Source organism: Bidens hawaiensis, unplaced genomic scaffold (assembly GCF_021521415.1).
Source record: "Bidens hawaiensis isolate Kalapana, Puna unplaced genomic scaffold, B.hawaiensis_p1.1 tig00002307_1, whole genome shotgun sequence".
NCBI classification, from domain to species: domain Eukaryota; kingdom Viridiplantae; phylum Streptophyta; class Magnoliopsida; order Asterales; family Asteraceae; genus Bidens; species Bidens hawaiensis.
Genome location: NW_027491124.1, coordinates 2776576 through 2801142, shown reverse-complemented (window position 1 = coordinate 2801142; position 24567 = coordinate 2776576). Strand labels below are relative to the sequence as shown.

General features: G+C 29.6%; 1 protein-coding gene across 1 annotated transcript in view; it reads left to right on the top strand.

Annotated features, from left to right (window-relative positions):
- LOC143616795 (aspartic proteinase oryzasin-1-like) overlaps nucleotides 1-22944 on the top strand; it is a 48998-nt gene extending 26054 nt beyond the window's left edge. Inside the window, exons 4-14 of the mRNA XM_077089524.1 lie at nucleotides 632-726; nucleotides 819-931; nucleotides 11770-11938; nucleotides 18674-18713; nucleotides 18801-18865; nucleotides 19024-19137; nucleotides 19228-19292; nucleotides 21708-21867; nucleotides 21956-22069; nucleotides 22641-22729; nucleotides 22860-22944. Of these exons, the coding sequence (XP_076945639.1) occupies nucleotides 632-726; nucleotides 819-931; nucleotides 11770-11938; nucleotides 18674-18713; nucleotides 18801-18865; nucleotides 19024-19137; nucleotides 19228-19292; nucleotides 21708-21867; nucleotides 21956-22069; nucleotides 22641-22729; nucleotides 22860-22944 (1109 nt within the window). The remainder of the gene's footprint in view (nucleotides 1-631; nucleotides 727-818; nucleotides 932-11769; nucleotides 11939-18673; nucleotides 18714-18800; nucleotides 18866-19023; nucleotides 19138-19227; nucleotides 19293-21707; nucleotides 21868-21955; nucleotides 22070-22640; nucleotides 22730-22859) is intronic.
- The last annotated feature ends 1623 nt before the right edge of the window (nucleotides 22945-24567 follow it).

Genomic DNA, 24567 nt, shown 5'->3' with positions numbered 1-24567 from the left:
AGAGTATAAATAAATCACAGCCATTGGATCATGTTAATCAATGGTTGAAATTTAAAATTACCAAAAACCGACATAGTTTCATAGAATTACTTTTTAACCATTATAACCGACAGAGTTTCCTAGAATTATTTTTTTACCATATGTTTTAATGTCAAATGTCAAAAATCTATTGGTTCTTATCATTTTTAAAAAAATTTTTATTTTTATTTGAACTATTTTCTATATATATAACTAACTAAGACATGTTAGACAATATTTAGGTTTGCTAAAAGTAGGAAGTACTTTTTAATAAATCTTATCCTATGAACTTAAACCTTTAATTGACTTGTACTAGTAACAACTTTCCATTTAAGTTGTGTCTTGCCCGTCAAGTTATCTTGCCTTACACACACTAATAGGAATTCGTCATCTCAAATAATAACCAATGCCAGATCATTTTTACAATCTTAATTAATACAATATTTTATACCATAAGTACTTCTCATAAGGACAGGGAGTTGATGGATATGTAGGGCTTCAAACACTAAGCATTGTCTTCTAGAAGCCCAGAGTTAACAAAACATTTTCAAACAAACTTTATTTTGACATATACATTCCCTTAAGTTATTTTTGGTGACTTCCATTCCTATAGGGAGACCAGCTGCTATCCATTATGGCAGTGAATCAATATCTGGGTACTTTAGTAAAGACACTGTGGAAGTTGGTGATCTGGTTATCCAACATCAGGTGAATTCACCAACTTTGACCTCAGGTTTGCTGTTGCATTCGAGTTGCTTAGAAGGTTGTAGTTTACATAATGACATTTGTAATCTAATCAGGAATTTATCGAGGTAACAAAAGAGCCTGGTCTGACATTTTTAGCTGGGAAGTTTGATGGAATCCTTGGGCTTGGATTTAAAGAAATCTCTATTGGTAGTGCTATCCCAGTGTGGTATGTTAGTTAGGTACTTTTATATGTCTATCTTTTTATAAACATACAAATAAACAAACCATACGAACCCTATATACTTTGGGTTTTTGTCTTCAATGTCTATTGGAAGAAATGTATTAATAGTTGGCGCCACTTGTCGATGTTTCATACACACACATATACTCACTAAAAAAAACCTAGAGTGTTTACGGTGTCAATCTCACATTAATCCTCACAACTTAAAATCAACTAAATCCCTAAAATCATTCATTATCATTTAAATGTTAATTGCTAACTAGTAAATACTAGTTTTAAGAAAGAAAACAACAAAATAAATACTAAATTGTATTAAATATATCTATGAATTTCTTAAATTAATAAAACTTACTTTTTATAAAAAAAATTCTAAAAGTTATACCAATCAATATCGTTAATATCAGAACGATTTAATTTTCAAATACTAACTAATACAACATAAAATGTAGCATATAATTAAATTTTTACAAACTTGCAATTTTTTATATTTGTAATTATAATGTAATGTATATTTTATGTTTATCATTTTCTACTGATTTTAATTGTTTATTTGCTATCTCTTTTAGAAAACCATGTAGTATACTAACCAAAACACAAACAAATACCGTAAGTTATTAGTGTATTGTTTTATTTTTAAGGTAGCGTTTAGTATGCAATAATAACAGGGGGAATGAAATGATTCATTACGTGGTAATGAAAAAAGTGGTGTTTGGTTGCTCAATGGAATGGAATCATCCATTACACATGGAATCTCATTCCATCAAAACCATTCTTTCCCACCTCCCCCCCCCCACCTTCTTTTTTTTCATTCCCTTCCTCTTTCACCCTACATTCTCAACAACACCACCACCTAACAACAACCACCACCACCTACTCCGCTGCCGCCACCACCTTACTACCAGCGTTACCACCGCCACCGTAACCATCGCAACCATTGTCACTGTCGCTGCCTGACCATCACCGCCGCCACCACTGTCGTTTCCTGACCACCACCATCGTACCATTGCTATCACTATCAATGCTATCACCGCTTGACCACTGCCACCCAAGTCGCCTGACCGCCACCACCACCACCATCGCCATCGCCAACACCGTTTTCGTCGTCGGAGCTACCACCGTCGCCATTGTAGTTATTATTATTATTATTATTGTAAAAAGTATTTTGAGATATGAGTGTTTTATTATTTCTATTTCATTCCTACAATATTTTTTTTATACCAAACAACATAAAGTAATAATTTATTTCATTCTTATAAATTAACCAAACAAGATAAAGGAATAGTGATGATCCATTCCATTCCCTTGTCCATGTCATTCATTCTTCCATTCTATTTCCCTTTATTCCATTACTTCCAACCAAACATACCCTAAATGTTTTAACACTAATGTACAATGGCTATCATTTAACAATGTATGATAACTTTATGGTTTTTGTATTTGCTTAATTATGAAATATTCTTTTTTATTAATTACTTATATAATACCCGAGTCTCAAGCTAGTGTGGAGAGAGAGAGAGAGTAAATTCCAAAGTGTGTCCTTATATTATAAATGAGATTGCACGTTTTTTCCTTAGATTTCAATAATTACCCTGGGTGTCCATTATTTGAAACTTTTACCCACATTTGGTCCTTTCCACCAATTCTCATTATCGTTTTAGATTAGGTGAACTAGAAATGACCAAAGCGTTAAAGACAAATATAAGTTAAAACTTCATAAATATCATCAGTTCCTAAATTCTCCCTCATCAGTTCATTCTTACCTGTTTTCTACTCCATGACTTGATATACCTATCAAACTCGATTCTAAGAAGAGCAAATGAATTAGAATCACAAAACTGTTGCTTGAAAGTTCCTCTGCATCTATGATACCACCAATCGAAATACGGGAGCCAGTGGCCACCACTCCACTGACATCTCAATTTTTCTTCATTTATCTCAAACGATAACTGAGGAATTCAAAACGAACTCAAATTCTCTAAGATTTGTTCATCATCTAAAATATTTTTGGATATAAGAGTCAGAAATGATGTGTTTTGGTGTTATAAAAGGATCTTTGTGGTAGGTGGTAGTGGCGATTGGGCTGTTGGATGGGGCACCACCAGATCTCTTGCCAACCATCTAAATCCACATATGTTTACTCAAATATATGAACCACAGATCTCAAATCACCCATCAATTGAGCCTTAATTAAAATGTAGAACCCCTAAATTGGTATGAATAAAGATAAAAGCTAGGGAGAGAAAGATTAGATACGGAAGAGGAGATACATATCATATTGGGTGGAGGTAGTGATGAGGTCCAGTGGTGGTGGTGGTACGACATGAGAAGTTGGTAGATGTGAATGGTGGTGGAACGGGGACTGTAGGGGTGTTCAAAAAAATCTGAATCCGGATCCGAAATATCCGAAAATCCGAATCCGAATTATCCGAAAATTCGGATATCCGAATCTCGGATATCCGAAGTTTAGGATTCGGATTCGGATAGTACTTTTGAATATTTTCGGATAGTTCGGATATCCGATATCTGAAATTTTAATTTTTATTATTTTATAACTATTTATTATATTTACATACATATCACTTTTTAACTGTTAACCCTTTACAAGCCGCTCCGCTACATCCACATTTTAAGAAACCCTACAATCCATTCCTTATCGTCCTGCTACGCTTCTCCAACCACCGGCACACCACCTTCGATCCCCACCAGGCCCAGAACCATCCACCACAATAGATCCAGAGAGAGGGAGACGAAACAAAGATTTAATATTCGACCATCTGAAATGAAGATGAAGCGACGGTGATTTGGTGGATTCCGGAAATTCGTGGCCGGTGATTCTTCATGAGCGACGGTTGTTTGTGTTGATCGGGGGTTCATAGCTTTGGTCGGCTGTGTTTATGCTTTTATGTTGAGTGGTGGTGGTTAACCTCAAATGTACAGAAGTATATTGCTGTACACAAACATTTTTTGAACTTTTCGAAGCAATGGAGTTATAGAAATGAATTATTATTATTATTATTTTTAGAATTTCGGATATCCGTCTCACTATCTGATCGGATATCCGAAGTTCGGATATCCGAAATTTCGGATTCGGATTCGGATTCGGATAGTGAAATCCGCCATCCGAAAGGACCGGATATCCGAAGTTCGGATATCCGAATTTTCAGATATCCGATTTTGAACACTCCTAATGAGAAGAGGATGCTTATATAAATATATATAATACTTATTTATATTTGAATTTAACTTTTTTTGTTTCTAATAATAAAACAAATTGAATGGAAGAGTAGTTTGGTCATTTCAAGTTCAATTAACAGAAAAAGATAACAAGAGTTGGTTGAAAGAAATAAATGTGTGTAAAAATTTCAAATACAAGACATCAGATGTAATTATTTAAATCAAAGGAGAATACTTGCAATCTCATATAATTAAATGACATAATCTATATATATATATATATATATATATATATATATATATATATATATATATAAAAGATTACACATATGTATGAAGGTATTAGATATTAAACAACATGAATAATACACAAAATACAATAGATACAATTATAAGTCACAAATAACTAAATATGTCTTTCTGTACTATATCTGATTTGGTATTGATTACATTACCATATATATTAACCCATGTGTTACACATGATGAAACACAAAAATAAAATTTCATAAGTTACATAAAATTAATGCCTCTTGTATTTGATAACGTTTCACAATAAATTTATATTAAAGAATTTTGTTTATTACTAAATCTCTTAAGAAAAACTAGAAAATTTTAATTTCTAAACCATTTCAATAATAAGTATCTCAAATAAATTAAAATCATACATAAATCTTAATTCACAATCAAAGCTAAATAATGAATTTTTTATAAGGAAATAAAATATTAAAGTAATATATTAAAATTGTTTTTAGTAATCTTTAACTTTAATAAAAAAAATATATTATTTAAATTATATCAGATCTATTATTTAAACTAATAGTTACACGTTTCCACACTTCTTTCTATCTCTCTCTCTCTCCACACACTTATATATATATATATATATATATATATATATAAATTAAAAAATTATTTTATTTTTAAAAGTTTCTATAAGTTCTTAACTTTTTTTGAGTTTTTAAATGAAACTAATCTTATATATATATATATATATATATATATATATATATATATATATATATATATATATATATAGGATTAGGTTCATTTCAGAAGTGTTTCTTATTGTGAGAATTGCGAGAAAAGATTCTAACAAATCACATAATTTCTTTTTTATTTTCTGATTATTTATATACAAGGGTATATTAATGAAACATAAAGTATTTTATTTTGTAACTTATGCTCATTAATGGTTTAACAATTATGATAAGTTACTAGTAAATGGTAAGTTACAAATTATTATTCTTATTATTTTTTATTTCATTCATATAAAATTTGAACCATTGGAATCTATTTGATCTAAAATCATTTTATTCTAAAAATGGCTAATTATTGTTGTTGTTGGTGGTGTTGTTTTTGTTGTTATTGTTATTATTATTATTATTATTATTATTATTATTTTATCATCATTTGATCTAATGTAATATAGATGTAGCTACATAATGTTATGTAAGCATACTTTAAAATATTGTGTAGTTATAATTAGTGTAGTGTATAGATATCTAATGTAGTGTAGGCACACTTTCAATGTTGTGTAGTCATAATTAACGTAGCGTTGACATATATAATGTAGTGTAGGCACACTTTCAATGTTGTGTAGTCATAATTAATGTAGCGTTGATATATCTAATATAGTGTAGACAAAACTAATTTTGTGTAGGTAAAACTAGTATAGTGTTGGCAAAACTAATGTTGGGTAGACATATCTAATTTAGTGTAGACAAAACTAATGTTGTGTATGTACACTTTCAAATGGTTGTGTTGTCACAACTAGCGTAGTATAGACATATCTAATGTAGCGTAGGTAAAAAAAATATAGTGTATAAACACCTTTGAATGTTGTGTAATTATAATTAATTTAGTATCTAATATAGTGTAGACAAAATTAATGTCATATAGGAATCAGTTTGTTTATATAATAATGTGTTGCCAAAACAAATAAAATATGCTTACTTCAATACATTATATGTACTATATAAACAAATCCGTAATATACAATGTAATGTTGCAAAATTTATGTGTCTTATGAACAAATTCTAAAACAAATAAACAACTTACACAACCATAAAAAAAGATCATAATTTTAATGAAAAAAATAAAATAGTATTAACCTTCTAATGAGCATTAAATGGGCACAAAAGAGTAACCACTTAAAGCATTAAAATCTGGTTTAATAAGGCATACACCACAAAAGACACATCTAACCTTTTTATTAAATTATATGTCATAAATATATGTTTTTAATTACGAATTTGCCATTTATAATATAGACCACTGATTAAACACCATCAATGGTTCAGATTCATTTCTCGCACTTCTCGTTATAATATCGCTTCTCGCATGATCCTTCCTATGTATATGTGTGTATATATATTATGATAAAATAAAAACCTATTGAGTTGAATAATTTCTAGAGACTTATTATTAACCACATATTTTTAATTAAATTTTGAATCTTATCATATACAATTAAAGTTAATAAAAAATATAAAAGGAAATTACATTTTCTCTCTCCTAAAAAATATATTTAAAAGTTAAAAAAATTAAGAAACATTTTTTTTGATGTTTTGTATTGTATGTAACAACATATATTGCATATGTTTATAAAAATTAAGTTACATAGGGTTTTCATGGATTTTCTCAACTCAAATGGGTTCCCATTATATATAGGTGTGTGTGCGTGTTTGTGTGTTTGTGTATGTGTGTGTAGGGGTGAGATCAGGAGAAAACTCCTATTAAAGAGAAATTAAAAGCTTCTAAAGAATTATTTTTAACTTTTTTTTAAAAAAAACTTGCAGCTTTTTTCATTCTTCTTATATGTTGATATTGTTAAAAAAACAAATAAATAAAACCCTCATCGGTGTAGTGTATATGTGCAATAATAGTATGCATTGCGTATATGCAAGAGTGTTGTTGCTTAGAATACAACACTATTGCAAATAGTTGATACACACTATATGCAATATATGACTATTGCAAATACCGAATACATAAATATTACATACTTTTAACACAACACTAATGCACATATAAACTACATTGACTTTATTTTTTTAATTATATATTTTTTGCATATAATACAATGCTATTGCACATATACAATACATACTATTGAATATATGCAAGTAAACACTATTGAACATATAATATACAAAGTATTACGCATACGTATTACAGCACTATTGCATATGCGCACTACATCGACTTTTATTGTATTTATTTTATTTTTTCTGGTGAAGAATAACAAATTAAAAGAAGGATGAAAAAAAATAAAAAAATATTTTTTTAAATTAGAATTATTTCTTTATGAGTTTTTAAGTTTTCTCTCGATCATTCCCCTATGTGTGTGTAGGGGGGGTAAGGATCCTAAGAGAACCCTTTGCAAATTGAGAACTCTGAGAACCATTTTGGATCACTAAAAAAAACCTCTAAAAATATTTTAAAAATTATAAAACAAAAAAAGAAAAAAATTTTAAAAAGTAATAAACCAAAATTCTTATATTTCATTCTGGTTTCATAAAAAAAATATTTCGTATTATACCTATACACATTTGTATAATTTCATTTAATCTCTGGTTAAGTAATAGACATATGCACACTATCATTTATTTTAAGTTATACATATGCGTATAAAAAAACATGTGTGTGTATATATGTATATATTACACATTTATGTAAAATTTAGCTAAACCGAGATTTTTTTTATGAAACCGGGATGATAAATAAGAGTTTTAGTTTTTTTATTTTTCTGTTTTTTTAATGATTTTTTTTGGTTTTTTATGGTCCAAAATAGTTCTTATAGTTCTTAATTTCAAAAGTTTCTCACATGATCCTGATCATATTATATATATATATATAGTTAAAATAAAAACCCACTTGAGTTGTAAAAACTCTAGAAACTTATTCTCAACTACGTGTTTTTAATTAAAATTTGAATCTTGAGGTTCACAATTAAAGTTAATAAAAAATGTAAACATTAATATAGTTTTTTCTCTCTTCTGAAAACATATAAAAAATTAGTAAAAAAATGTTAAAAAATAGCAAAACAAATTTTTTTTTTATATTTTGTATTAACTGTAACAACATATATTACATGTGCAAAAAAATAAAAAAAAACGATGTTACATATGCTTTTCACGAGTTTTCACAACTCAAATGAGTTTTCATTCTATACTTTCCATATATATATATATATATATATATGTGTGTGTGTATGTATGTATGTATGTATATATATATATATGTAGTGGCAAGATAAAAAAAGAAACACAAAAAAGTGAGAAACTCGAGAACCATGTCTTTTACATGTTAAAAATAGTAAAAGTTTCAGTTTTGCATATAAAAAAACACATTTTTACATAATCTTTTTAGAGTTTTTACATATGAACACCAGTAGAAGCCATTTTCATAAAAAAATTCTTTTTTTATAAATCAGCTAAAAAAGGTAAAAATATAAATTTTTTAGAAAATCAAAATTTTTTACTAGAATATCTTCTACATGTATTTATAAGCAAAAATTCTAAAAAAGTTTATGCTAAAACTAACATTTTAGATGTGAAATTAAGCTTTATATTATGTTTTACATATAAAAGGCATGCTTCCCTAGTTCCTAGTTAAAACCTCTCATATATATGTGCGTATGTGTGTGCGTATAAGGATGAGTTAAAATGAAAACTACTTTTAAAAAAAAACTTAAAAAAATTCTAAAGAATTATTCTTAACTATATAAAAAAATATTTTATAGTTTTTATTGTCTTTCACTCTTTTATATATATATGAAAGGGGAGATTTCAATTAAGAATATATATATATATACATATATTCTTAACTTTATATATATATATAGGGGAGATTTCAATTAAGAACCCCTTTGAGTTTTAAGAACTCGAAAGAACTCAGTGTAACGATTTTTTTTTATTTTTTTTACACATACGTAATATATGTAAGTTACATACACGTAAAAAAATTACAGAATTTTTTATGCACCGAGTCGACTTTTTACACATGTGTAACGGACGTAAAAGTTAGTGTAACCACTTACATATTTATTCTCTCTCCTACTTTGACTTTTTTGCCAGATTTAATCTCAACCACAAATTCAAATCCATTTAATTAAATGTGTGGCCTAGAATTGAGTTCTTAAGTTCTTAAAACTCAACATGGTTCTCAAAATATCCCTCCCCTATATATATATATATATATATATATAGAGAGAAAGTATAAAATGAAAACCCACTTGAGTTGTGAAAACTCGTGAAAACCCAATGTAACATCGTTTTTTTTGTACATGTAATATATGTTATTACATTTAATAAAAAACATCGAAAACATAAAAAAACGTTTTGCTATTTTTTTTTTTTGCATTTTTTTACTAATTTTTATATATGTTTTTTAGGAGAGAGAAAATGTAAACTAATTTTTACATTTTTTATTAACTTTAATTGTGTACCACAAGATTTAATCTTTAATTAAAAACATGTGGTTGAGAATGAGTTTCTAGAGTTTTCATAACTCAAGTGGGTTTTTATTCTAACCTAAGCCTATATATATATAGAAACAGGATCAAATACGTTTTGTTCTTAACGTGAAAACAATGGGAACCAATTTGCTGTTATTAGTAGGTTTATTTTTATAAGTGTTTGTTGTTATTTTTTATTCGTATTTGCTAATTTTCAATTATAAGACGTTATAAGTATTTGCTTATTTATATTTTGTTGTTATTATTAGATTTTTTTCTTTTGCTGATATAAGTATTTGCTAGTATATGTTGTTATTACTTTGTTCTTGATTTTGATTCTTTTGTTGTAATTTTTAGATTTTTTTCTTTGTTATTATAAATAATTGTTTATGTAGATTGGTATTGTAGTTGGTATTGTTTCATACGTTCTCATTTTTTTATAAATTGGTATTATTTCTTACATTCTAATGTTAAGACTATAACCCTATGTAACATCGTTTTTTTTTGTTACATGTAATATATGTTGTAACATTTAATACAAAACATCAAAACATCAAAAAAAATGTTTTGCTATTTTTTAACATTTTTTTACTAATTTTTATATATGTTTTCAGGAGAGAGAAAAAGTTATATTTATATTTACATTTTTTATTCACTTTAATTGTGGACCACAAGATTTAAACATTAATTAAAAACATGTGGTTGAGAATGGGTTTCCAGAGTTTTCACAACTTAAGTGAGTTTTCATTTTATTCTTAGCCTATATATACACACACACACACACACACACACACAACCTCTTCGGTGTATATGCAATGTTGTGTATTGCATAGAATACAACACTATTACACATATTTGATACACATTATCGTATATATGAAATATAAGACTATTGCACATATCGAAAACACGCTATTGCGTATATATAATACAACACTAATGCATATATGCACTACATCAAGTTTTATTTATTTATTTTATATATTTTTTTGCATATAATACAACGCTATTGAACATATACATCACACACTATTGAAGATATACAATTAAACTTATTGAACATTTAAAATGCACATATTTTTTTTGTATATAATACAACGCTATTGAACATATACATTACACACTATTGAAGATATTCAATTAAACTCTATTGAACATATAAAATGCACACTATTGCACATATGCAATACAACAGTATTGCATATGTTCAATACATTGACATTTATTTATTGATTTTTTATTTTTTAATTTTTTTTCTAGTGAAGAGTAACAAAACGTTAGAAGGATGAAAGATAAAAAAATTGAAAATATCTCTTTTGTTTTTAATTAAGAATAATTTTTTAGGAGTTTTAAGTTTTCTCTCTATGCATGAGTTTTCTCTTGATCCTTCCCATATATAGACACACACACACACACACACTAAAAGGGTGCTCGCGCGAACATATACCTTGGTAATTATGTAACAATTATGGGTGTTAATGGTTCGGTTTAAAATCTTGAAATAATTATGGGTGTTAATCACGTAACAAGTTTATGGGTGTTCATTGTTTGGTTTAAAACCGTAAAATTGTTCAAATCTTGATTTCACTATTTATTTTTTTTCTTTAACTTTTGGTCAGTCGTTTTCAATTTTCCATGGTTCTGTTTCGGTTTACGACGACAAAAAACCGTTACTAGCAGTTAATTCATGGTTTAACTTGAAAATCATCAAACCATACCGAAAACATCCCTACGCGATATGTTTTTTTTTAACTGAAAAAAAAAATTTGGCAATACCATACTCAAATTAAAGAGAAAAATATGCTCGTTTTTATGGTACAAGTTTTTAAAATAAATTTAACATACGAAAAAGTTAGTAACGTTTACAAATAATGGCGGAAGTTGGGTTAAATGTGAAAATATAAATAAAACATGAGTAAAAGATTAAGGGTAATAATTGTAAATATACATTAAATTTGCAAATGTTGATAATAGTTGAGGGGGGAAATTGTAACTATTTTAAAACAAATTAAAAAGCATGTGAGTTTTGATGTTATAATGACCCTTTTGCCCATATTCAAAGTTGTATTATGTGGTTCATTGATTCTAAATCCATTAATCCAAGCCTTTTAATTTACTCTTAAGTAGTGTATTATATATAGTATAGATATGCTAATTACACTACACATATTTATATGTATGTTGTACAGGGATAATATTGTCAATCAAGATCTAGTTAAGGATCGTGTCTTTTCATTCTGGCTAAATCAACAATCTAAGGAAAGCGAAGGTGGTGAAATTGTGTTTGGTGGTCTTGATCCAAAGCATTACAAAGGGCAGCATACTTACATTCCAGTCACACGAACGGGTTATTGGCAGGTTCAATCCTTATGCATATATATATATATATATATGTGTGTGTCTGTGTGTGTATGTGTGTATATATATGTATATATATATATAGTTAGTTAGTTAGTTAGTTAGTTAGGTTCAAAATGTAACTTTAAAAAAGTGGGGAACAGAGAAACATCTTTCCCAACCCTTGATCATTTCTTCACATCCTTATGATATACACTCGGTCACCTACATCACATCATTTTTGTAAAGAAAAAAAAACCTTCAAAAAAAAAATAAAAAAAAATTACAAAACTGAAAAAACAAAAAAAGGAAAAAAAACTAAAATGTTTATCTAGCATCTCCCGTTACAAAAAAAAAGATTAAAAATCTCAGTTTAGCCTTGGGTTTAGTTTAGCTTTTAGGGATTTAGGTTTTTTTAGTTGGAGGGCGGGGGACAAAATAAAACTTTTCATTAACATTTTACACGTAAAATAACAAATCTCATTAACATTTTACATATAAAAATTAATCTTTTATATGTAAAATAACACTTTTCAATAACATTTTACACATAAAACAACAAATCTCATTAACATTTTACATATAAAACATCTCTTTAAGATTTTACATGTAAAACAACAAGTTTCGTTATAATTTTAATGTAAATTCAACAGTTATATGTGTGCGTGTGTGTACATATAGGGGAGGGATAATTTGAGAACCTTGTTAAGTTTTAAAAACTTAAGAACTCCATTCTTGACCACACATTTAATTAAATAGATTAGATTATGTGGTTGAGATTAAATGTGATTAAAAAATTAAAGTATGATAGAGAATAAAGATGCACAGTGATTACACTAATTTAAACGTCAATTACACCTATGCAATATGTCGACTTGATGCGCAAAATATTATGTAATTTTTTTACGTACATGTAACCTACATATATTACGTATATTTAAAAATCAAAGTGGTTCTCAAAAGAAATCATTCCTATATATATATATATATATATATATATATATATATATATAACCAACGTACGGTTATCTCATGGAATTTAGTGTTCATGAGCATCAACAAGTTATGTATTTACGAGTGTACAAGACAATGCGAGTTTCAATGTGGCGGTTATAATTTATTTATAAAATTTTCTTTTCCTGCTATCCTTCCACTGTCACGTGTACAAGAAAAGCACCCCCCCCCCACACCAACTAAAAAAAACCTAACCCCTAACCCGGAAAACCTAAACCCCCTAAAAACCTATCCCTAAAAGCTAAACTAGACCCAAAAGCTAAACCGTGAGTTTTTTTTTAACGCGGGATGGTAGATAAGCATTTTTGTTTTTTTACTTTTTTTTTGGTTTTATAATTTTTTTAATTATTGTTTTTTATTTTTAGGGGTTTTTTCCCTTGCATAAGTGTACCATAAGGATGTGAGGAAATGATTAAGGGATGAGAAGTGGGTTTCCCAGTTCCCCACTTTATTAGAGTTCCCCAATGAACTCACACCCATATATATATAGGGGTGGGATCAAATGAAAACTCATCGTAAAGATAAAACTTAAAACTCCTAAATAATTATTTTTAAATTTTTTTAAACTTTTATGTAGTTTGTTTTTATTTTCCATTATTCTTATATGTTGATATTGTTCCAAAAAAAAACCCCCCCGTCGGTAAGGTCGTCGGTGTAGTGCATACGTGCAATAGTGTGTATTGCATATATGCAAGAGTGTTGTATTGCATAGAATACAACATTATTGCACATATTTGATACGCACTATTGTATACATGCAATATAAGACTAATGCACACATTGAATAGACATTAGTACGTATGTGTAATACAACACTAATGCACATGTGCACTACATCGACTTTTATTTTTTTTATATAAATTTTTTGCATATAATATGACAGTACTACATATATAAAATACAAAAATATTGATTATATGCAGTTAAACACTATTGAACATAAAGATACTTACAACAATATTGCACCGTAATATGTATGTGCATTTAGGGGTGTCAATTTCTAACATGGCCCGAAACCCGACACGAAAAAATATAGCCTCGACACGTTTAAAAAACAGGTCAAAACCCAATTCGTTAAAAATCGGGTTGACCTGCTAACCCATTTAACAATTTTAGAGAAGTTAATATTTTAATTTGAGAGATAAGAAGTTTTAAATTTTAAAGTTAAATACATACATTTTTAATTTTTCATATATCAATTAACATTTAAAAGTAAAACTAATTTCTTTTCACACTATTTTTATCTACTTTTTACTTACAACATTATCATTTTATTAGTTTTAATTATTTATTCTCTAGTTATTTCATTCGTTTGTTCTTATTTTGAGCTAAATATGTGAACCTAAGTTTGTTAATTATGAATGAGATTTATATACACAAAACAATTTGATTTATCACAAATTATTAACAAGTTTTTATGAATATGAATAATTAATTGTTTAATTTATTATTAGGTCAATACGTATTGCTCATACTCGCATATGAATGTAAAATGGGTTGACCCGAAACACAATCCGAACACGACACGAATTTAAATGGGTGACAAGACATGACACGAATAAAAATATGGGTTGGGTTAGAGTTGAAGAATCTCAACACGCTAACCCGCAAACCCGAACCCCTATCAACCCGACACGATTGATACCCCTATGTGCATTACAATGTCCATTTTTTATTTTTTTTTAATTTTTTCTCGGTGAAGAGTAACAAAATATAAAAAGAATGGAAAAACGAAAATTTGAAAATAATTTTTTATTTTTAATTAAAAATACTTCTTTTGGATTTTTTTAGTTTTCTCTTTAAAGATGAGTTTTCTCTGGATACTCTCTTTGTCTCTCTCTATCTCTCTCTCTTTATATATATATGTGTGTGTGTGGGGGGGGGGGGGGTTATCCTTAAAAACAAGTAATTTCATAGAAAAGCTAGGAATAAACCATAGTCATTGGATCATGTTAATCAATGATTGAGATTTAAAATTATCAAAAACCGACACAATTTCCTATAATTGTTCTTTCGCTATAATTTGTAATGCCACATGTCAAAAATCTATTGTTTCTTACCATTACTAGGAAACTTCTTATTTTTATTTGAACCCTTATATGTATGTATGTATGTGTGTGTGTGTGTATATATACAATATATATGGGTAAGGATCATAATAGAACTCTTTACAAATTGAGAACTTTGAAAACCATTTTGGACCACTATAAAAACATCTAAAAAATATTTAAAAAATTAAAAAACAAAAATAAATGAAAATTTTAAAAAAGTAAAAAAAACCAATATTCTTATATTTCATTCCGGTTTCAAAAAAAAAAAATAATTTTTTTTTTTGTTTTTTTTACTTTTTTTAATTTTGTTTTTTTTTGTTTTATGATTTTTTTTATTTTTTGGTTTTTTGTTTTCCAAAATGGTTCTCATGATTCTCAATTCCCAAACCCAAAAAGTTATCACATGATCCATCCTATATATATATATATATATATATATATATATGTTAAAATAAAAACCCACTTGAGTTGTGAAAACTCTAGAAAACCATTTTCAACCACAAGTTTTTAATTAATGTTTAAATCTTTTGATACACAATTAAAGTTAATAAAAAAATATAACAGTAAATATAACTTTTTTTCTCTCCTGAAAACATATATAAAAATTAGTATAAACTGTAAAAAAATAGCAAAACAATTTTCTTTTATGTTTTCGATGTTTTGTATTAAATTGAACAACATAGGTTTTCACGGGTTTTTTAAACTCAAATGAGTTTTTATTATATACTTCCCTGTACACACACACACACATACGAAATCTTTAAAAGCTCTCTAGTTGCTTCCTAAATTCTCTCAAGCCACTAGATTGCTTTATTTGTAATTGGAGACTTCTCATTTATTTGACCCGAATTTATGGGTATGGGTCTCACCAAACCCAGATAGCTCTTAAACGGGTTATAACATCTCATTATATTAAAAATTAGTCTTACCAAATATTTGATATGAAAATCTTATAAAACAGGGATATACTAAAAATTAACATCCGATTTTTTAAGATATTATTTATAATTAAGAAAATATTTTATAGTAAAAAATAAGCGGGTCATGGGTCACCAAATCTAGATAACTTTTAAACTGGTTATAACATATAATTTATTTGTGAAACTTTTTCATCATCAAATCCTACATTATTAACTTTCTTACATTAAGAAAAATTAAAATCCAAAGCATAAATATTAAAACACGAAAAATGTAAACCAGCCCCATAATACGAGATATAAAACCTAGTATATATATATATGGGGAGATTTCAAATGAGAACCCCTTTGAGTTTTAAGAACTTGAAAGAACTCAGTATAACGATTTTTTTTTCCGAATTTTTTTTACACATGCGTAATATATGTAGGTTACATATACGTAAAAAAATTACAGAATTTTTTACGCACCGAGTCGACTTTTTACACATGTGTAACGGACATAAAAGTTAGTGTAACCACTTACATCTTTATTCTCTCTCCTCATTTGACTTTTTGTTCAGATTTAATCTCAACCACATATTCAAATCCATTTAATCAAATGTGTGACCAAAAATTGAGTTCTTAAATTCTTAAAATTCAACATGATTCTCAAATTATCCCTCCATATATATATATATAGACACACACATTCATCCACACATATAGACATTGGGCCATATACGAAGTCATTTTATACTACAAGATGTACATAGTGATATGCGCTATTAATCACTTTCGGATTGCTTGTTTTTACTAACTTATAACTTATTAACTTTTGAAAAAGAATAAAGTGTTTGGGGTTACTTTTAATGTGAAAGAGAAAAGTTAATAATTTACACTTTTATATCTTATTAACTTAATAAAAAGATAGAAAGAGGTAAAATAAGGAATCCAAACAAAAGTTAAGATGGGGATGAAAAAATTGATAAATAACATGGCTAAAAGAGTGAAAGGCCGAAAGGGTAAAAAGTGGGTCCACTTTCATTGTTGATAGGGTTTAAATCCGGTTCCACCATATATCTTTTTGAATTACGGCTAAAAATTCAAGAATTTTACTATTTTTATGTTGTTTATATATTATTGCAAAATAAGATTTTATAAAAAAAATGCACTTAACTACGCACTAAAATTCATATAACTATTCACATCATAATAAGAAGTTAGTTTTTTCTAGGAAACCTAAGAAATATTTGTAACAATTAGATTGGATAATAAATGACTATGATTGATTGGGTAATAAAATAGGTTGATGAGTCTTTAAGGTTATTTTAATTAATACAAGAGAAAAATTTCTCTTTTACTTTCCTCACTTTTTTAAACGTTAATAAGTATTTCATATGATGTTATTTTTTTAAAACAAATTATAGTATAAAAACCAGTGTTTTTCTTATCTTCAAAACGAGTATAATATTGATATACATATAAAAAAATAAAAACACAATGAACTCGGTTATTATGTTTTAGCATAATGCTTTAAGATGAAAACCACAATTCTGTTTCTAGAATGAAAAACACAATTATGTTTTTAAAAGTGAAAAACACAATTCAGTAAAATAATACAATAATTAAAAACACAATTTAGTGAAATAATATAATAATCAAAACTTTTAGTTTAAGAACGGAATAACACAAAATACTTTGGCTTGAAAAACACAATTATTTGATTTGTTTATAAAACACAATTACCAAAAAACACAACGAAAAAAAAAGTCAAAAAATTACACAATGGCGCATATATAAAGGGGACTAAAACACATCACACTGTTACCTCTAACACACCAACTGATGAATTTATATATGATTCATCATGCAAGACATATGTATAAAAAAAAAATCCTCTAAACACAATTCATCAACACATTAAGCACCTGACTAAAAGCCTTAGTTCAAAGGCTAAACACAATCAATCAGCCTTAGCTTCCAGATCTATCAACAACAAGTCAGAAACTGGAATGATGGATTCGTTCTCGGAGAATGATCAATCAGAAGCCGTTGTCGCCGTCGACAGCAACTGTAGAGTTATCGGAGGAGTATTTGAGCAAGCTGAAGAGATACGAGATCGAGGTACATCGGTGCTCCGGTTGCTAGAGAAACGTCGGATTGACGGGATTTCGGTGCCGTTGCAACTGTTTTGATCACCGGTACAACGATCGACACGACTGTAGCTACAATTACAAGGCCGTCGGGTGCGAGGCGATCACTCATGAAAATCCAGATAACGGTGGTGAGGGGGGAGATTAGTTGGAGAGAGACAGGTGGTTATGATGATAAACCCTATAGAGGGAAGATGTGGGTTTTTATGATTCAGGGTTTTTTATTTGTTGTGGACCAAAATGTCCTTTCTTTTGATTTTCCTACTTTGTCATGTGTCTTGTTCCTTCTTAGGCTTCCTATAAAAATACAACTTCTTATTTGAAGTTAACCCTATTTATATATGTGGATTAATAAGCATCTTAAAAAAAAGAATGAGATAAATCACTAATGTTTGCAATTTTGTAAAAGCATAAAAATAAAATAAAACATGAAAATGTTGTTTAATGGTTTTTAATTATGTACACAACAAATAAATTTGAACGTAAGAAGTAAAAGTTTTTAAAAATATGAACTATTGTTATATATTGCTAGGAAAGTTAAAACCATTTGGTGTTTTTTTATTTTATTTTATTTTTTGATAACAATAGTTTTGCTTTCTGTATTCTTATTCTTATTTTCTCTGTGCTTTTATTACTTGCTAGTTTGATATGGACGATGTACTTATTGGTGGAGAACCCAGAGGTACGCACTGAGGGGTATGGTATTTCCTTGTAGGATTTTGAACCTTGAATCTCGAATGATTTGTGCCTTTGTGGTATTTACTCGTAGGATTTTGTAAGAGTGGATGTTCGGCAATTGCAGATTCCGGAACTTCATTCATAGCAGGTCCAGTGGTTCGTATCAATTATTTCTTGATATTATTAGTACTTAAAAAATGTTATTTTCTTTAAAATGTTGATTGAAATGCTGTTAATGATCCGTTAGTTTTGTAGTGGTGATCTTATTAGTTGGTTAAGTGTGCTATTTATATTTTGCGCACGTTGCCATTCAGGATGTAATCAAACAGATAAATCGCGCCATCGGAGTAAATGGACTTATTAATGTGTATTGCAAGAGTGCGATAGAAGCATTTTGGAAACTGATATTTGATTTGATTTCGTCGGGGGTAAGCGATTGATTGTATACTATTGTTTACATTGGAATTTGATTAGTTGATGGGGTTTCTCACAACATGTGTTGCTTTCTTTGAAAACAGGTCGACCCAAATAGGATATGTCCTGTTATTGCATTTTGTCCCAAGAGTGAAGATTTGGAAGTTAGGTCAGATTCTTGTCTTGTTCTTGACTTCTTTAGGCAATTAGGTGTATTAACTTTTACATGAAGAACACACTTAGGGCGCGTTCGTTTCACGGACTTTTTTTAAAGGATTTGGAATTGGAATTGGAATGGAATGGAATGTTTGAGAATCCCTATCATGTGTTTGGTTTTAATATGTATTGGAATTGGAATCGGAATTGGAATCTTCTTCATTCTAGGGTTTTTTTTTTTTTTTTTTTTGAAGAACGAGAGAAACGGCGGAAACGTTTTAGTTTTTTCACATTTTTCGTTTTTGATTTATATTTTGAATTATGATTTTTTTATTAATTTTTTCAAATTTTTTTTAGAGGGGTTTTTACTTTCCATAACAATCCTTATAAAATAGGTGGGATTTTAAAATCCCATGAAATGTGGGATTTGATGGGATTTAGTTTCCATTCCCATTATTTCATTTAATGAAACGAACATATCAATTCATGGGATTTACAATCTCATTCCTTAGAATTCCTTCCAAATCATTGAAACGAACAGGACCTTATAGTTTTGATAAAATCATACAAAGTAGGCGTCCTGTTTAATATTTTTGCCTAAGGTACACCATTAACCATATATTGTCTGATAACATTAGTGGATCTACAACGCAAGGTTTTTCACCTCACCGATGCATACATGTGTTCTAAATGGATCATTTTTATATAAGGGGACACGAGAGAGATGTTTGTGAGCTTCCCAACTGGAGAGGTTCTCATATCTAATGCATGCATGCATGCATGCACCCACACATTCCTACGAACACTGATAGTACCCGTGCCCATCGCATCCATCTTTCAAAAAACATTCACTTCCTATCCGATCGAAAGTTTTTTAATAAGTGGGTATCCATCCGATACATACAACAAGTGGATAATTTCCTGTAATTGTTTCCCGAAGCTTACAAGGACGAACCCCTTTCCAAAATGGGTCAAACAAATGCAACGTTACTTTTTAGTTTTCGATGGTGATTTCATGGAATTCATGTATAAGAGATCTAAATTAGGAATGGGTCATTTTTTAAAATGAGCTTCACTTTTAACCTTTATTTGCAGATTTTCCTCTTTACACTAACGGTTATCCAAAAATTTAGTTAAGTTTTGTTATGTGAGGGCATTTTGGTCATTTTCAATCCCTTATTATTAAAATAAATATAAAACACATGATAAAGTAATAATGGGACCCATGCCAAACAAAAATACGTAATAACCTTTATATCTTCCAAACCCCGGAACGGCCTTCTTCTTCCCCAACTCCTAATGGTCACAAAGCTCATCGATGGCCACCATTTTTCATCATAATTATTTCAGGGCCTCCCCGTAATTCCACATTTCAATGTTAAACAATTCTTCAATCCATCTTCTTCTTCCCATTCGCCAATTACATCAAGTGCTAATTCCACCTTTCAAAACCCTAACATCTCTTACCCGCTGTCATCTTCCGTCATCTGAGACCTTATTACATTTCTCAAACCCTATCTACGACCCCAGTTTCACATCTGGCCACCTTTGTTTCAACAGGATGACCTAATGTCTCCCACTATCTTACACCACAGGCGATCTGCAATCCCCATATCTGAGATGTGGATTCACAACCAGCTAATGATGGCGGGATGGGTGTTCTTTCGATGGTGTTGCCGAATATCATGATGATGGTCGGTGAGGCTTGCCGCTTTGTAGGTGCTTCAATAAAGAAGATGGGGGAGTGGTAAGCAGGTAGGGTTGGAGAAAGTGTTAAATAAAAGGGATGAGATTATTTAGATATTATTTACTATTTTTGAAATACTAAGAATTTTTACCTTTATACCATTATGTTTTGAAATGATCTTTCTGTCCTCACATGTTTGGCATATGATAGACAAGACTTAACTGGGTGTTTAAATAACCGTTAGTATAAAAAACTAAAATCGAGAAAAATGCCAATTAATAACAAAAGGGGAAACTTATTTATGAAAAGGATCAATTTCATAATTTAGACAATTTAAAAAGACAAAAGTTAGTAATTTTCTCTATGCATAATAATATCCCGCAAGCTTCACTTTATAAATTTTGGTCCTACCAAAATTATGCACTTCGTACGTGTTTCTTCACATGGTTTTAAGAAAGGGAAATATGCCCAAATAGTTAGTTAACCAAGAAATGCTCTATATTGGACATTGAAATTTAGGGCATAGCCGGCGGTTAGGGTTTTTTCTTTTAATTGTTAAGCCAACGATTGGAAGACGTAAAGCTGGCGGATAGGGATTTTTTGACAAACAATTTCATCTCACATAAGGAAGCATTAACTACAAAATCTTGGACTTCTAAATGAGTCAACAAAAAGATTAAATCATTCCTCTTTGATAACAACTTGATGTGTAATTCTATTGTTCTTGTGTGCGATGCGCAGTCCTGGTATTGCGAGTTTTGTAGATAGGAATGATGATGCATCAACTGGAATAGAAATTGCTCCTCCAACTTGCACTATCTGTAAGGCGATTGTTGGGTTTCTTCAAAAAACATTGGCAAAAAACCAGACAAAAGATACTATTACAGGATTTGTGAGCGTTGTGAGTTTCCTTTTCACTATTTTAATATAATCTGATTCATAATTTTTTGTTGATTTTTATATGCCGATTGACGGGTCCAACATTGTAGATATGTAAGTTGTTGCCAATGGAAGAGATGACGGTTGACTGTGCAAGACTTCCTTTGATGCCTACTATTTCTTTCATCATTGGTGGCAAAGAGTTTGAGCTTTCCCCAGATGACGTATATTTAACTTTTATTTGTTATCTCTCCCTACGGGTTAAACCTATATTTCAGGTCCTGAAAATCTTTAGATTAAACTGTGAGCTAAACCAAATGAAACTGATGATTGGTTGGAAACTATTGCTAGTCGTTTGGGCATTAGCTTGGCTTCACGGTTTACAGTTATTGTGCGTCTATAAAAAAGAACTCTTAAAATTCGTTAGAAATAGATAAGCGACAATGCTCCATAAGTTAAACCTAAAACACCAACTCCTCTCGTATTGTTGATTAGCCAAACTCTCACATGTATATTCAAAGTTAAAATAATTAGAGGCCCAAATTTAAAATACTACGGTTCGGTTTACATTTTTTTTATCCTGGCTATGTTATAGTATAAACCATAAACCAAATCATTCAATATAGTTTGAAAAACTCCTTAATTGACTGCAAATTAAAAAAAAAGCGCCCATGAAACCAAACGAAATTGATGTTTGGTTGGAAGATTTGACGGTTTCCACATAAATCATGAACATCTAAAACTCGATAGACCACATTTCTATGTGATATTTTGACCATGGTAATTCTTTTGCAGTACATACTTAAGATTGGAGAGGGTGCCGATGTACAATGCCTTAGTGGTTTCGTTCCTTTGGATCTTCCCACATACCATGGCTCATTTTGGTACGTGTTCTTTTTTTGGTACTTCAAAGCTATCCATGGGAAAACTCAGCTTCAGATTCATTTAGATATCCAAAAACTTTTCAAAATCATGTTTAACATAACTTTCTTTATTCATGTTCATATGATGCAGGAAATTGGGTGATGCATTTATGCGTCGTTATCACACTGTATTTGATTACGACAATCTTAGAGTTGGATTTGCCGAAGCTGCATAACTAATATGTTTATATCTTTCCCATACCTTTATAGAACAAATCAATATGTTTAATATTCTTAATATGGTTTATTGCATGCTTAAGAGAATTAAGTGTTGTTGGGTTTAGTAAAATCATTGCGTTACGTACTCCGACGTTCGATTAACTGAAGTATTAATCACAAAGAAAAACTTAGGATATGATTTAGTATAAGTATTATTGTGTATAACTAATATGTAAAAGGGGCAAACTTTTAAACTATGTAAACAGTTAGATAGGATTATGTTTAATATTGGGTGTTAGTGTGAAACGCCGTTTAGTCTGAATGCTTATGATTCTCATGGAGGAATGAATATCCGAAGTTCCAATCAAGTGAAGATTGAAGACAGTTGTGGTGAAAGCCGTAGTCAAACAGACTGTGTGCAATTCCCAATCCAAATACAGGCATACGTATGTTGAAGGCTATGTTCTAAGTAAAAAAAGATACTGAAGCGAAAGTTGTGGGTTTTAGTTTTCACCATTGTTGAGGGCCCCCTCCTTTGTGAGAACGGGAGGAGGCTGTAGGGTCAATATTCTATATCGTTTAGGATTGTGTATGTTGTTTTTAGTTTGCTTTTAGTTGATATATTACATACTCGGTATGTTTATTTTATACGTTTATTATGTAAACTTTGGAGAAATGAATGCCCTATAAAAGAGTCACTTTATCCATTTCTCCAAACAACTCAAAATACACAACTCCTTGGAAATAAAACTCTCTACACCAAAACCTCTTTTTTCCTCTCTCTTATATTAACAAAACTAAGATTCAAGATCCGAGTGTTGTTAGTGATTTCCGCTAACTAACAACATGGATTGATTCGAGTAAAGTTATGAGATCCATCTAGAGGACCTAAAAGTAGTAGCAGAGCTTTTTACTCGATTTTTTGAGGTTTTCGGATCAAAATTTTCGGATTTTGATCATACTTTTTGTTGGATTTGAAGTTGTTTTCGTGTTACTCACTTCTTTTGGAGTACTTTACACCTTAAAAATACATGAAAACAATCAAACCTATGTTCATGGTGTTTTGAGTTTTGTGTATGGTTCAGATTCGGCTTAAAATCTCAGATCTAGGGCGATTTAGTGGTTTTTACACTAAAGTCTTTTTGAATTTTTGGGAGTTTAGGTGCTATATTTAAAACAAAAAAAAAAAAAATCACTGTAGAAACTTGAGTCGAGCGGCCACCGTAGCAACTCAAGTCGCTCGAGCATGGTAGAAACTCGAGTCGCACGAGCACTATAGCAACTCGGGTACTATAGCAAAAAAAAAAAAAACTTAATTTTTTTCTCTTTATAAGGCCCCGAACCCCGGGAACCCCACAATTGGTATTCATTACTTACTAAAATAATTAAACTTGCAAAACGGTTTCTTTCATTTGTAAAACAAACATCTTAGAGTGTAAATTTAGCGGAAAACATAAATAGTGAAGTAAGTTCCCTAAAGCCCGAGAATTTTGCCAAAAACCAACTTTAAAACATAATTCATGAAACTATTTAAAATCAAATTGTTCAAAGTAAATTCTTCCATCCATGTATGCCCTTCACCGTCCAAGTAGCTTCGTGCACGTCCAAGCGATAAGACATCCTCTTCCTAACCTGAAACT